This window comes from Pecten maximus, chromosome 13, assembly GCF_902652985.1.
Source record: "Pecten maximus chromosome 13, xPecMax1.1, whole genome shotgun sequence".
In the NCBI taxonomy this organism is placed as follows: domain Eukaryota; kingdom Metazoa; phylum Mollusca; class Bivalvia; order Pectinida; family Pectinidae; genus Pecten; species Pecten maximus.
The window spans coordinates 30,243,769-30,261,019 of NC_047027.1; the positions used below are offsets into that span (position 1 = coordinate 30,243,769).

Sequence of the window (17,251 nt, forward strand, 5' to 3'; positions counted from 1 at the left end):
TTATATTTCATAGTCGATGTGGGATCTCAGTTTATATGTCTTGTAATCGATGTGGGGTCTCGGTTTATTTGTCTTGTAATCGATGTGGGGTCTCGGTTTATCTGTCTTGTAATTGATGTGGGATCTCGGTTTATCAGTCTTGTAGTCGATGTGGGATCTCAGTTTATATGTCTTGTAATTGATGTGGGGTCTCGGTTCATCTGTCTTGTAATCGATGTGGGATCTCAGTTTATCAGTCTTGTAGTCGATGTGGGGTCTCGGTTTATCTGTCTTGTAGTCGATTAGGGGTCTCGGTTTATCAGTCTTATGATTGATGTGGGGTCTCGGTTTATCAGTCTTGTAATCGATGTGGGGTCTCGGTTTATCTGTCTTATGATTGATGTGGGGTCTCGGTTTATCTGTCTTGTAATTGATGTGGGGTCTCGGTTTATCTGTCTTGTAATCGTTGTGGGGTCTCGGTTTATCTGTCTTGTAATTGATGTGGGGTCTCGGTTTATCTGTCTTGTAATCGATGTGGGGTCTCGGTTTATCTGTCTTGTAATCGATGTGGGGTCTCGGTTTATCTGTCTTGTAATTGATGCGGGGTCTCGGTTTATCTGTCTTGTAGTCGATGTGGGGTCTCGGATTATCTGTCTTGTAATCGATGTGGGGTCTCGGTTTATCTGTCTTGTAGTCGATGTGGGGTCTCGGATTATCTGTCTTGTAATCGATGTGGGATCTCGGTTTATCTGTCTTGTAATCGATGTGGGATCTCGGTTTATCTGTCTTGTAATCGATGTGGGGTCTCGGTTTATCAGTCTTGTAATCGATGTGGGGTCTCGGTTTATCTGTCTTGTAATCGATGTGGGGATTCGGTTTATCTGTCTTGTAATCGATGTGGGGTCTCGGTATATCAGTCTTGTAATTGATGTGGGGTCTCGGTTTATCAGTCTTGTAATCGATGTGGGGTATCGGTTTATCTGTCTTGTAATCGATGTGGGGTCTCGGTTTATCAGTCTTGTAATTGATGTGGGATCTCAGTTTATCTGTCTTGTAGTCGATGTGGGGTCTCGGTTTATCTGTCTTGTAATTGATGTGGGATCTCAGTTTATCTGTCTTGTAATCGATGTGGGGTCTCGGTTTATCAGTCTTGTAGTCGATGTGGGGTCTCGGTTTATCAGTCTTGTAGTCGATGTGGGGTCTCGGTTTATCAGTCTTGTAATCGATGTGGGGTCTCGGTTTATCAGTCTTGTAGTCGATGTGGGGTCTCGGTTTATCAGTCTTGTAGTCGATGCGGGGTCTCGGTTTATCAGTCTTGTAGTCGATGTGGGGTCTCGGTTTATCAGTCTTGTAATCGATGTCGGGTCTCGGTTTATCTGTCTTGTAGTCGATGTGGGGTCTCGGTTTATGTCTTGTAGTCGATGTGGGGTCTCGGTTTATCAGTCTTGTAATCGATGTGGGGTCTCGGTTTATCAGTCTTGTAGTCGATGTGGGGTCTCGGTTTATCAGTCTTGTAATTGATGTGGGATCTCAGTTTATCTGTCTTGTAGTCGATGTGGGGTCTCGGTTTATCTGTCTTGTAATTGATGTGGGATCTCAGTTTATCTGTCTTGTAATCGATGTGGGGTCTCGGTTTATCAGTCTTGTAGTCGATGTGGGGTCTCGGTTTATCAGTCTTGTAGTCGATGTGGGGTCTCGGTTTATCAGTCTTGTAATCGATGTGGGGTCTCGGTTTATCAGTCTTGTAGTCGATGTGGGGTCTCGGTTTATCAGTCTTGTAGTCGATGCGGGGTCTCGGTTTATCAGTCTTGTAGTCGATGTGGGGTCTCGGTTTATCAGTCTTGTAATCGATGTCGGGTCTCGGTTTATCTGTCTTGTAGTCGATGTGGGGTCTCGGTTTATGTCTTGTAGTCGATGTGGGGTCTCGGTTTATCAGTCTTGTAATCGATGTGGGGTCTCGGTTTATCAGTCTTGTAGTCGATGTGGGGTCTCGGTTTATCAGTCTTGTAGTCGATGTGGGGTCTCGGTTTATCTGTCTTGTAGTCGATGTGGGGTCTCGGTTTATCAGTCTTGTAGTCGATGTGGGGTCTCGGTTTATCAGTCTTGTAATTGATGTGGGGTCTCGGTTTATCTGTCTTGTAGTCGATGTGGGGTCTCGGTTTATCTGTCTTGTAGTCGATGTGGGGTCTCGGTTTATCTGTCTTGTAGTCGATGTGGGGTCTCGGTTTATCTGTCTTGTAGTCGATGTGGGGTCTCGGTTTATATGTCTTGTAATCGATGTGGGGTCTCGGTTTATCAGTCTTGTAGTCGATGTGGGGTCTCGGTTTATATGTCTTGTAATCGATGTGGGGTCTCGGTTTATCTGTCTTGTAATCGATGTGGGGTCTCGGTTTATCTGTCTTGTAATCGATGTGGGGTCTCGGTTTATCTGTTTTGTAATCGATGTGGGGATTCAGTGTATATATATATATATTTGTCATGTAATCGATGTATGGTCTGACCGTCTCAGTATCTGTCATGTGATCAATGTGGAGTCTCAGTAACTGTCATGTGATCAGTCTTAGTCTCTGTCATGTGATCAACGTAGGGTCTTGGTATTTAACATGTGGTCAATGTGGAGTTTTGGCGGAAGTACAGAGTGCATTAGGTACACCAGAGACCTCAAACCACACACATGTGACAACGCCCGACAACTCACCACAGAAAATACCACCTCACACAAAATCCATACATCACGGCCACAATCGCCTATACGAGTTACCTCCCCTACAACACTAAACTCCCCTACCGGATACAACCATCTTCGCTAGCCAAGGCTTCTGATTACTTTACACTACACGTTCGTGTAGTGTAACGTAATCAGAAGCCTTGGCTAGCGAAGATGGGATACAACTTGAGGTCGAGAAAGTAGATTATATATCAGATTTATCTTTTATCAGTGATAATTAAATAAGCCATCTAATGATTAAAGAACATAATAATTAAAAAAGCCACGGGCACTCTTTCTGTTCTCAATTGGAATGCCCGCTGGCTTAGGCCCAATATCTCGGAATTAAAACAAAAACCAGATATTGATATAAATGAAAATTCAAGAAACTAAAGATAAAATTTAAAACAACCAAATATATCAGGCTATTATGAACCTATTCAAGTTGGAAATTCAAAAACGGGTTTAGCCATGTATATCAGTCACAATCTCGCCTTCAAGTGTATCACGATCACAAACATTACACCAAGGATTGAAATGATAGGGGCAGAGATACACAGCGAAGATAGAGTCACAGTAGTGTTTAATATTATATATGTATATATATATATAAATATATATAGCTTAGAAACACAAATGACGAAGGAAGACAACTTTTTGACTCGTGCCCTGACCGGGCATCGAACTCACGATCAACGGCACCCAATCGCCTAGCCAGAAATATCCGCTGCCTATACCGCTGCGCCACATCGGCGTTCTCAAGAACTCAAGAACGCCGATGTGGCGCAGCGGTATAGGCTGCGGATATTTATTTTCTTTCTCTTCGTCATTTGTGTTTCTAAGCTATATCTATTTATTAGCACAATGTATCATATACACTATGTGTTGGTGATCCGAAGATAAAGATTTGAATTTCCTGTCGTAGTTGTACCGAGAGAAATATATATAAATATATATATATATCAGTCCCAGTGTAACAATTGATGACCAAGAACTAGATACATTAACCACCATTCTTAATAAGTACATGTATCAACATTTTGTTTTATCTGGGGACTTTAATGCGACAAGCTACGGAAGCGTATTAGGGCCACTATAAAAAAAAATTAAATCGTACGTGATTTACTAATTCGTACGTACTAATTTACTAATTCCAGAGACATATATAGAGAGATAAGTAACATCGCTATTTATTCGTGACCACTCAAGCATATCCCTTATTGAGAGCGTCTTGTCCCTTATCAAACACACGCGAGCACAATTAAATCGGGCTTTGCGCATGTGTGTATCGATGTACTGGAAATTATTCTACATGTTATGGTTATTCCGCCATTACGTCCGACCAAAACGTCGTCAATTTCCAATGCACACAAAAAGCACATGGTTTTATTTAGGCCACTACAAAAGTTACTTCCTTATCCAAAGACTATCATACTTATAGGATATAGTCTGGATGATTTTTCACACTGTTGTCATTAATCCGTTTTTTCGAAAATCCATTGGGTCCTATTCGACATGTCCTAGTTTTGTAATTAAGCCGCCATTACGTCAGACCAAAACATCGTCAATTTTAAACGCACACAAAAAGCAGATCGTTTTATTTAGGCCACTACAAAAGTTACTACATTATACAAAAAAAAACCACCTATAATACTTATGGGATATGGTCTTGTTTATTATGCACATTGTTGTTATTTATCCGTATTTTCGAAAACCCCATAGGTAAATTGGAGATTCCCGCCCTGTGGCGTGCTTGACTTTCATACTCAAAATACGAACACTTTGACAGCAAATGTGATATATTTCATATTGATGACACTTCTGCACTTTGCTATTAATGACATTAAAACACATCATTGGATCTTGGTGATGATTTCAAATAGAAATTATCGATAACTATGTGTTTGGTTTTCAAGTTTTCAAGTATGGCATCAGGAGAAGACTGAACAGAGCGATCGCAAGGGATTGTGGGAAGGTCAGGGGCCACCACGTAGACAAAAGAGCAAATAGAGAGCTGCCAATCTCTCTATATATGTCTCTGCTTACTAGTACATACGAATTAGTAAATCGTACGTACGAATTAGTAAATCGTACGTACGAATTAGTAATCCGTACGTACGAATTAGTAAATCGTACGTACGATTTCATATTTTTTTTTATATTGGCCCTAATACGCTGCCGTAGCAAGCACACTATAGGGGAGCAAAAACACATCCTCCCGGGGCAACTTAATAGAACATTGGATATGGGATAACGATACATTTCATGAAAATCCACTTACACGGATTGATTTAAAAACTCACTAAGTAAAAACCATCATGCTATTGCAGTATTCCTAGACTGGCAGCAGTGTTTGGTTTGGTTTGGTTTATTTTGTTTAACATCCTATTAACAGCTTGGCACGAGGGACTACTCCTGTAACTTAAAGAAATAGGTATCACTGGTAACACCTAATACTATTATATATCCATTACCTATTTCTTAAAAGATAGGAAAACTCAGGTTAGGGTTAAAAATTTCAATTCAGACGGGAAACTTTTAGATAATGGAGTTCCGCAAGGTAGTGTTATCTCCCCTACCCTATTTAATATATTTATAACAAAGTTGAATCAACACCTTAAATTAAATTCACAAAATAAACATCTACTGTAGCTAATGTAGCACAATGTGCAGATGATACCAGTATTTGGAGTACCAATAAGATCATAACAAGTAACGGTAGAACCATTCAAAGAACTTCAGATTTCATTCAAGATTGGTCAGATGAATGGGGTTTTCAAATATAAAGGAAAAAACCGTAGCTATGTCCTTCTCTAGAAGGTCTAGGAAACCAGACTTATATCTAGGAGACAAGCGCATTGAGTATGTTAATAAAGTAAAATATCTCGGAATGATTTTGGACCCGAAACTCTCCTTGAAACCACATATGAAATATATAAGTGAAAGGTGTAGAAGTCGCAATGCTAAACCATTTTTTCCTTAATATGCGTTTACTACACCAAATATGTGATCATAATGCCACGGGACTTGCCAAATATGCCAAGGATGTATATGATAATGCTATGTGATTTATATTGAGGTTGCAATGATGCCTTATATGTTATGATGCCTTATATATTATGATGCCTTGTGATGACTTTCCAAGGAAATGATAATAATGCCATGTATGACTTATATGTATATTTATATCAAGGATACTAAATATGTGATAATAATGCCATGTGACTTGTTGATGACGCCAAAGATGTGATTTGATCATGACGAATCAGTGATGCCAAATGACATTATATTTAATGTGGTCTTGTAATGAACGATGTTGCCAATGATAAGTAAAGTGATATAATATAACTTTAAGGTATAAACCATTGCAGAGTGTGAATATTTATCTAGTTATATATAAGTAGAAGTTTTGTCTTATCCTTATATATAAAGCAATGCTTCTGTATTGGATAATGTACAACGAACAATAAACTATGGTACCGGAATACATTGTTTGTAATTGTTATTATCTGTTAGTCCTATCATAAGGAGATCTTGAAGAGTTAAATTGCATTTGTGGAAACATAATACCTCAATGATCATCGGGGCCTGCACTTTCATGGTCAACATTAAATCTGTGCTGAGACTCATCCCAAGTTCTTTAAACTCGCCAAAATCATGAAATAGTTTAAATAGAAAACATTAACTTCAAATAATTATCTGACTTGAAGCCTTTTTATTGTTTTTTTTAAATACATGTATCAGAAAAACACTAATTCGGATGTTAGGTTTTTCACCAAAAGTATTTTTTAGTCTTAAGCACAAAATGAGAATTTGAACAAGCTAAAAGAGTATTGCATGAATATGGGCATTGGTAGTGAACTAAAAGCATTACATTTTGATTAAAAACATATACAGGAAGTATGTGTTCAAATATTTATTGAAATGGGTTTTTTCTTGTTTGTAATATATCCAATAGTACTCTATATATATACACACTTGTATGGTGCTGCATTATCATGTTTGTTGACATGGACCTCAGAACTGTTTTTGTCATAGTCACATTTCCCACAAAAAAGGCACATAAAGTCTGCTTCTCCAGTATGTATTTTCATGTGTTTTCTGAGGAGCAATTTTCCTGGAAAACAATGAGCAGCAATAAGGATCCCAAAATGAACCTCCTCTTTGTGGCATTTAGATTTGTGTCCGTCTCTGAATTCTTGCTCACACATATCACATTGGACAAGTCCATCCCTTGAATGAATTATCATATACCTCCTTAAATTGTACTTGGTAGTAAATGACTTTTAACATACTCCACAACACAAATCTTCCTGCAATAAGTCCCTTGACATATCCATGGACTGCATTTCAGCATTGAATGACTCAAGCTCTTCCCTGTCATCATGAATGCAGCTAAAACCCTGATAAGAAGCACCCTTCAAACTGAAAAAAAGGATATAAAATGTTTTAAAATTCTTTCTATATAGTAAAACATGAAATATGTACAGCATAGTACAAAGAGAGGATCTTACATGAGTTGCTTTGCCATATGAAATTTATTTTAACAAGTTTAATGATTTAATTAGAGATATACTTTTATTGATATTAAGTCACTGAGACATGATTATCGGTTAGTATTTCCCACAAGCCCTATTAATATGGCGTTGCACCATGCCTTTTTTGTTCAGTATCATACCCTTATTTGCAATCAGCAATCCTACATGCCTTTTTGTATAAATTTTCTTGGTCGTCATTTTGTTTATAGAAAGGTGGTCGAAATATCCTATTAACGTAATGAAAACCGGGTAGCAGGTATCAGGACGACTCGTCACAAACCGACAACATGCACTCACACAACTTATTCAGCCAATCAGCTGCTGTTTCATGTGAACCTAGTCCCTAAGGAAAGTGTGTTTGAGGGGCCTGTAGGAGTTGGTCTGATTAATAATATATATACACACACACATATATATATGCGAGGGAGCGAGAATGCCAGGACGGCCGTGAAGGCCTAATCTCGCATTCTCGCATTCTCGATCTAAGATCGAAATGCGAGAATGCGAATACTTAAGGGCGAGAATGCGAAATCGCGACGGCGAGATTAATCTTGCGTTTTCGCCGTCGAGTTTTCGCATTCTCGCGTTTTCGCATTCTCGCCGTCGCATTTTCGCATTCTCGCGTTTTCGACCTAAGGTTGAGAGTGCGAGAATGCGAGATTTGATACTTGGCTCTAACGAGCTGCCATAGGTAAGCGGGGAGAAATACGATAAACATTGGGGCGAAATATTTCAGGTCGCTAAGCAGCGACCTAATATTTTCGTTGTTTCGCGTTACTTGTTTTCGTTATTTCGCGAAAAGACGATGATTAGCCGGACGAAATAACGAAATGGCACATATCAGCCACCATACAGTTTTGAAGTTTTTGTACAAATAAAAACAAAATAAGAATAGTGTTATCTTCGTTTAGCACCCACTAGATTATAATACATATCCAAAAATATTCGCTGGTATTTGAACAATATTTTTTGGAGATTCAGCACGTTAGTTTCGGCCAGGTATGTCTGGACCCCTCAAAATACACGTGCAGAATATACCTTTGATCAGCCTCGGTCCCGATCTGAACCTGACGTTTTCTTTCATATTCAATCGTTTCAGCTCCATACGTAAATGTAACGCAGATGTCACAATCAAGTATTTCGCGCAGTCCTAAGCAGATGAAATGAGATAAGTTCGCAGAATTAAATCCCCGGCTCTGGCGTTGACAAAATATGAGATATCTATTATCTATGGTGGTTGATTTCCGCTTTTTCGCCAGTGAAATACCGTGAAAAAGCGAAATTCTAATGTTAATTTATTTACTTTACCTACGCGAAAAATGCACGCGAAAAAGCGAAAATATTTTACCCTATAATCTGGTGCTTATTACGAGGTATATCGGCGTTTTTCCCCGCTTGTACGGTTTTTAAGCTTTTTCGCGCTTGCGCTTTCCGGATGACATTCGCAATATTTCATACAACTCAGACGATTTTTCAGCAAATGTAAAAAAGAAGTATTTATCATTTTTCTTTTCTTCCCTCTCTAACAGTTCTGTCCTTGTGTCTATCTGTCTGTCTGTCGTAATGCTTGTCTGTCCTTGTTAGGGATTTCTAATATTGCTATTGTTGTTTTATTAGTATCCTTGTTCTTTCTATTATTTCCACAAAGTCTCCAGGACGAACATAGCCACAACAATCATATTTGAATATGTTATAGACAACCACGAGCTCATGACACACGAAGGTTATCCCGTTCGTAACGGCCAAGGTCAAGGTCACAAATCTATAAAAAACGACTGTTTCACGTCCGTAATTAATTGGAAGCTATCCTAACTTCAGTGAAAGTTCATAAGTAGTTGTGAAATCATTACCAACTTTTAAAATAACTTTCGCGTCCCTCTTTTGAAGCTTGAACAGATCATTTAAATATTCATTGTAGGATGGCGTTCTACATATCACGGAACAATAGGAAAAATGAGGTAAAACAATGCTGCTATACACTTTCTTTGCCATATCGGCATTATAATTCTATCAAGTTTAAAAACACCATTTTTTGGGAAAGTCTTTTTAGTGATAGAAATTGATGTGTTCTTTCCAAATTAGACATTCATTAATAAGCGCGCCCCATAGAATATATTCTTAGAGGAATTGCTCCATAAAAGCATGGTTAACATAAAAGTGAAATCCAATCTCTATATAGAGCCAAACTTTCAGGTCTTTTTATTAATGAATGTCTAAATCCCTATATTTACACTTACGGATGTGTTTCTATGGGTCTTTGTTATTACAATATGTTTTTCTTTGTAAATAAAAAAAAATCATATAAAAGTCGGACACAGTGGGAGGAGTCAATTATTAGAACAGCCAATGGTGACGCTTCACAACAAATTGAGAATTTTTTTCCGCGGTAAAAAATAGTTGTTTTTTATTATGATATTAACATAAATAACAAAAAACATTTTGATAGATTATCATATTTAATATTGTCAAACATGCTATTTTTATACATTTTCAAATTAAAAAAATAAACATTTGTAACTTAAAGTGTAAAGCCATGTGCTTGGCGAAAGTAGTTCCCGTACCCTGTCATATTTTCATACGCAAGTTCAAAGGTCAATGTTTCCATGCAAGAATGGTAAACAAATCGGTCTGGTATTGTTATATAGTGACAAAACGTTGCAAGTGTAAATATATATGAATAGTTTAAATGACATTGCCATTTACTGCTAGTTTTTTTATGACTCTATCAACATACATTGGGTCTTATTAAGGTCCAAACTTTCTTCCACTCTACAGTACGCTTGAGGTCTTCTGAAAGACAAAATTCTACTTCTACAACAGTATTACCTACTACGTCTTGGGAGGTACCATCAGTGTACATAGTAACTGAGCTATGATGGACAAGTTTTGTATAGTCATTAATATAACGAATACGAAATAATTGCCCAATAATGGACCCCTGGTGGAACACCGATGGGTTCAAACTTAGACAACTTACCTTTAAAATGAACACTAAAGGTTCAATCTTCCAGTTATGACGTTAAATGCTAAGACACTTTTTAGAGATTCCACTTCATTTTATGGAGAAAACCTGATGATTGACAGCATCAAAAGTCTGGCTTAGGTCATGTTGGAGTCCCTTCGCCTTCTTACATGTGTTTAAATCCTCCTTCTATTACATATATTATCCCCCTCCCCCTATAGAGTGTTTGGGTGTAATCCAAACTGGCTGTCACTAAGCAACTTATTGTCAGAAAGGTAAGGAATAAGAAGAGTGACGAATGTGTTACTCCAGTGTCTTACTGTGACAGAGATGTGGCCTATAGGTCGATTATTATTAAGGCATCATCTATTGGGTTCATATAAAGTAAGAAACGAAACAAAACGAAATCAAACGAAACGAAAGGAGATGAAAAACAAAGTTTAATTCGAAGAAAAAAATTACCAATTTTAAAACAAATTAGTAAAAGTTCAACGACTCGGGAAAAACAATTACGGTTGTACAGTTGTATACTAAATAAAAAAAAAAAAAAAAAACATTATTCAGTGGAACTATATGTATGGGAGCCTGTTTTGTTCATACGTTCTTATTATAACATGTCCCTGTGTTTTTTTCATACATTCTTATTATAACATGTCCCTGTGTTTTGTTCATAATTTTTATTGTAACATTACCCTGTGTTTTGTTCAAACATTTTTATTATAACATGTCCGTGTTGATCCATACATTCTTATTATAACATGTTTTGTTCATACCTTCTTATGATAACATGACCCTGTGTTGATTCATACATTCTTATTGTATCATGACTCTATGTTTTATTCATACATTCTTATTATAACATGTCCCTGTGCTTGTTCATACATTCTTATTATAACATGTCCCTGTGTTTTGTTCATACATTCTTATTATAACATGTCCCTGTGTTTGTTCATACATTCTTATTGTAACATGACTCTGTGTTTTATTCATGCATTCTTATTGTAACATGTCCCTGTGTTTTGTTCATACATTCTTATTGTAACATTACCCTGTGTTTTGTTCATACATTCTTATTGTAACATGTCCCTGTGTTTTGTTCATACATTCTTATTATAACATGTCCCTGTGTTTGTTCATACATTCTTATTGTATCATGACTCTGTGTTTTATTCATGCATTCTTATTATAAAATGTCCCTGTGTTTTGTTCATACATTCATATTATAACATGTCCCTATGTTGATTCCTACATTCTTGTTATAACATGTCCTTGTGTTTTGTTCATACATTCTTAGTGTAACATGTCCCTGTGTTTTGTTCATACATTCTTATTATAACATGTCCCTGTGTTGATTCATACATTCATATTATAACATGTTTGTTCATACCTTCTTATAATAACATGTCCCTGTGTTTTGTTCATACATTCTTATTGTAACATGTCCCTGTGTTTTGTTCATACATTCTTATTGTAACATGTCCCTGTGTTTTGTTCATACATTCTTGTTATGACATGTCCCTGTGTTAATTCATGCATTCTTATTGTAACATGTCCCTGTGTTTTGTTCATACATTCTTGTTATGACATGTCCCTGTGTTGATTCATACATTCTTATTGTAACATGTCCCTGTGTTTTGTTCATACATTCTTGTTATGACATGTCCCTGTGTTGATTCATACATTCTTATTGTAACATTACCCTGTGTTTTGTTCATACATTCTTATTGTAACATGTCCCTGTGTTTTGTTCATACATTCTTGTTATGACATGTCCCTGTGTTGATTCATGCATTCTTATTGTAACATGTCCCTGTGTTTTGTTCATACATTCTTGTTATGACATGTCCTTGTGTTTTGTTTATACATTCTTATTGTAACATGTCCCTGTGTTTTATTCATACGTTGTCATTGTAACATTTCTCTGTGTTAATTCATACATTCTTATTGTAAAATGTCCCTGTGTTTTGTTCATACATTATTATTGTAACATGACCCTGTGTTTTGTTCATACATTCTTATTGTAACATGTCCCTGTGTTAATTCATACATCCTTATTTTAACATGACCCTGTGTTTTGTTCAAACATTATTACTATAACATGTCCTTGTATTTATTCAGTGGGGCTGACCCCGGGCGCCTGAGGGGCGGGGCCAAAAGGGGTCAATTCGCTGACGACTTCTCAGAAACAAAGCATTGAATGTCGTCCGTATTTGACTGGTAGCACCCAAATGGGATTGGGACTCTAAAGAGGTATGGCGCATATTGGCCTGTTTCGACCTAACGGTGACCATTTTCCAAATTAAAAAAAAACAAATGTAAAAAACAGAGTTTTGAATACAAACCTTAAATCTATAACACATAAAAATTCTTATTTGCGAAAAATGTGTTGATTCATACATTCTTATTGTAACATTACCCTGTGTTTTGTTCATTCTTATTGACTATTCATTCTTATTTGCGAAAAATGTGTTTGTTCATTCCAATGGCTATTTCATTAAATGACCATAAAGTTGCATCATCGGGCAATTTGCAACTTTCGAGGTGGGTTTTCCCCGCATTCATATCATTTTTTGACATAGAGCGCATCGGAAACCAACTTTTACAATGTCTTATTTTATTCTATGTACCAAAAGACAACAAAAATCCCATTCTTAAAAAAGTGGTCCTCCGATGCGCTGGTATCGAAAAATTGAAAAAAACGTAGTTGATAATATATTTTAATTTCAGCATTAACTAGACTGACTATAACTGATAACATAAACTTGACGTTTCCGTACCATCGCTTAGCAACCCAAAGGCTCGGAGTTCGAATCACCAAGATTTATCTTATTCATATTTTGTTGTTTCTAAGGATTGTACCATTTATTTTTATTTTTTGTCGTATTTGAAAGGTATTTTAAGCGTTTAATGCATACTAAATATAAAATATTTAGTGTAAAGATAGAAATTTTGAGATAGAAAATTTTCATTTCGATAAAAAAAAGAGTGAAATCATCACCTATTAACTCAATATCATTCAATGTAAGATGTAAATGAACTGAAGCGTCGACAACAGGCATACATGGGTGAGAAGTGTAAAGTTCATATTTAACATTTCAATTTAACTTTATTCCATATGGTATTGATGGACTACATACATGCAGAGACCTAGATACATGTAATCCGTTCACAACACACATCGTGTCTATGGACCATGACGATCTATTTTGGTACTATGGGTATTACTGGGGTCACGTGATATTTTACCGGTATTTTTAGCCCAGACCAACGCTGTACGTGGCCTATATTTTTTTAGGTCAGGACAACCTATAGATTTCTACTAGTGCACAATTGTTCAAACATTGTAGAGCTGCACACCGTTAAACCGAAGAACTATTTGGTCTTTTCATTAATCCTCTATCATATCTTGGCTCGATTATCAACTTTATCATGAGGCATTTTTTTTTTAATTATATGTAACCACTATTGCAAAACTGAAATACTACACAGAACATGTCTCATATTTTTTATCTTCCATTTATTTTCTTTTTTTTGTAATTTATATTTTATTCAGTTAAACATATATTATCAACAAACACAAGACATCTACATTTTATGGTCATTCACACCTTTCAGCACTGATGTGTATTTCTATTATAATTTACTACGCACAAGCTTACACACACACATACACACCAACACACCCCCATTCTCGCCCCCCAGAGTCTGCTAAGCTACACCACCGTACTGACCGAGTGACATATGAAACGAAGGGAAGTAACTCTGATGAATGAGAATGACACACCCCACGCAAACACCTTCCCACACACATGAATGTTCTAGTACATATACATACATGTACACAACACTATACACATATACATGTTCATACGTACTACATATAGTCATATACTAACTATTGCATATGACAATGAGCACACATGCTTTACTACACATACATGTACTATTTTGATATCCATTCATTGGCATGTACACACAGCACTTACATGAAGACATATCCACATACCGTACCTACTACAACTCAAATATACCCATACAAGTGCACACATACTACACATGCTGTATATATTATTGTATACATACATATATAAGAAAATGCATATTAAACACACATTCTGTTTCTATTATCCTGCTATTCATCCATGTACAGACAAACAGACAGACATACACACAGACAGATACATAAACCAACACCAACCTACTTAGACAGAAAGATACAGACAGACTAAACAGAGACACAGACATATACAGAAAGACTGACAGACATACACACAGACAGACAGATACATAGACTAACAACACCAACCTACTTAGACAAAAAGACACAGACAGACTAAACAGAGACACAGACATATACAGAAAGACTGACAGACATATACAGACAAACAGATACATAGACTAACACCAACCTACTTAGACCGAAAGACACAGACAGACTAAACAGAGACACAGACATACAGACAGTATTGACATACATAAATAGAAAGATAAATAGACAAAAAAAGGGAGAGAAAGGGGATGGAAAAATCACAATATATTATCAGAGCAACAAAGCAAAATTATTGACCAGTTTAGTGTTTTAGAGCCTAAGAGACATGTCAGTTAAATATATTATGAAATGAAAGCTATAACCTAATTAATTTTTCCCATTTTAGCCATTCGTTTCTAAATCTCTCCTTATACATACCTCCTTTGCTATAAGCTACACATCTTTGTATATTAAAATAGTCCTGTATAGTATTTATTAAAGCATTTAAATTTAAGGACTTGTGCAGACAGCGCATTTTATATATGTACTGTTTAATTACAATGAGAATTTCATTATCAATTTTACCATTTACATTTTGTGTGAGAAGACCAAATAAAAATGATTCTTTATTAAAACCAAAAGGAATAAGGAGTGTATCTAAAAGAGTTTCAAAGCTAAGAAGAAGATTTTGAACCTCCTGACATTCCCATAAAATATGAATAATGGTTTCAATCTCTGAGTTACACAGTGTACACAAAGGCGATGGCACCATTCGAGTTTTAAATAAAAGAGAGTTTGTTGTAAGAATATGGTGATTGATTCTATATTGAAACCATTGGAATTTTGTGTTATTAGTTACAATAAACGGAAGTTTGAAAACCTGACTCCAGTAAATATTGCTTCTATCAAAAATTGAATTCCATTTTCTTTGTCCTGAGGGCACAATATTATTTCTGATCATAATGTTATAAAAGTGTTTTGACCCTTTGAAATGTTTAAAAAAAAAATCAAAGTTTACTGGAATAAATGAACGTGTTATTTCCAGCATGGGGAGAACAGGATTGGGATTGAACTTTTTTACAGCTGAAATGACACTATGATATTGGAGAAAATTAGTCCGTATTCGATACAGTTGTGTAAAATCTTGAAACGTATAAAATGTACCAGCATTATGATCCTTTATCAAATCATTTATATTTACAACTCCTTTCTTATACCAGTCTTGGAAAAAACCAGACTTTTTGTCCATAGTAATTGTGTCATTAAACCATAATGGTGCCTTCAGATACGCATTTATACAATTAATATTTATATTTACTTCATTTGATGTAACAAACTTTCTACATGCTTTCAAAACATCTATCCAAAACAAATTTTTACATTTCTTTTCACATTGCTGTAAATAGTCTGAGCCACACTGTATCAACATATCAGTATTCACATATGTTTTTATAATTGCTTGCCATTTGGAGGTGCTAGAAAATAATCTTCTTATCCAACCTAACTTAAGAGAGTCTATGAAAGCCTTAATATTTATCATTTTTAAACCACCATTAATGTAGTCTTGAACAATTACATCTCTTTTAACTTTGTCAACTTTGCTATTCCATAAAAATTCAAAGAAAATAGTATTTAACTTACTAATAAACCTATAATCTGGGTTGGGTAGTGAGATAAATAAATGATTAAATTGTGAAACTAAAATTGATTTAATAATGTTAATTCTACCAATTGGCGTTAAAATTCTCCTGTTCCATGATCTAATAAGAGATTTAAGCTTAGTTAATTTCTTATCGAAATTGAGCTTTGGAATCTCATGTAAATTAATATGGAATTCAATTCCCAAAAGTGTAAAATTTTCCCTTCCCCACTGTAAACCCAGATCTGGAAGAAATTTGTCAGAACTAAACTTTTTACTACCTATCCAAACCACTTGAGTTTTAGAAATATTAATTTTTAATCCAGATATATTTGCATAAAAATTAAGTTCGGATATTGATTCCTGTAGAGATAGTTCTGTACCATCAAGAGCAAGAGACGTATCATCTGCATATTGTGACAAAAGTATGGGACAGTTATCAACATCAATACCTTTGATTTTTGAATTATTTCGGAGTTTTATCGCTAGTATTTCTGCACAGAGGATGAAAATATAGGGGACGATCGGGTCGCCTTGACGACAGCCTCTTTTAATTTGGAAGAAAGAAGACAGATTCCCACCCTGATTAATAGTAGCACTTATATTATTATTAAAAGTTTTAACCCAGTTTATTAAACTATTTCCAAAGCCAAAATACATTAATACTTTTTCAACAAATTCCCAGGACACTGAATCAAAAGCTTTTTCGAAATCGATCATTAAAAACATACCTGGAATATCATTTTCTTCTGTATACTGCATTATATCATAGACTAGTCTGGTATTTTCCCCTATATATCTACCTGCTAAAAACCCTGTTTGATCTTTATCAATTATTTTATCCAACACTGTCTTTATTCTACTTGCTATTGAACCTGATGCTATTTTATACACAACACTTAACAAAGTAATGGGCCTCCAATTTTTTATAAAATGTCTGGGTTTATCTCCCTTTGGAATGCAAGAAATAATACCTCGTCGTTGTGAAATAGAAAGAGATCCCTGTTTATAACCTAAATTTATAGATCGAACGATGAAATTACCCAAATATTTCCAAAAGCACTTAAAAAATTCAACTGTAAAGCCATCTATACCTGGACTTTTGTTATTTTTCATATTTCTTAAAGTTTTGCCAGCTTCTATCAATGTGATTGGACCTTCAAGATTGTCAGATTCT

General features: G+C 35.7%; 1 protein-coding gene across 1 annotated transcript; it reads right to left on the bottom strand.

Moving 5' to 3' along the window:
- LOC117340649 (early nodulin-75-like) lies at nt 1–6,897 on the bottom strand. The gene is made up of 2 exons (XM_033902413.1): nt 6,665–6,897; nt 1–1,489 (listed from the first exon to the last, which is right to left on the bottom strand). The coding sequence occupies exons 1-2, from the start codon at nt 6,895–6,897 to the stop codon at nt 1–3; spliced, it is 1,722 nt and encodes a 573-aa protein (XP_033758304.1).
- Nucleotides 6,898–17,251: the final 10,354 nt, after the last annotated feature.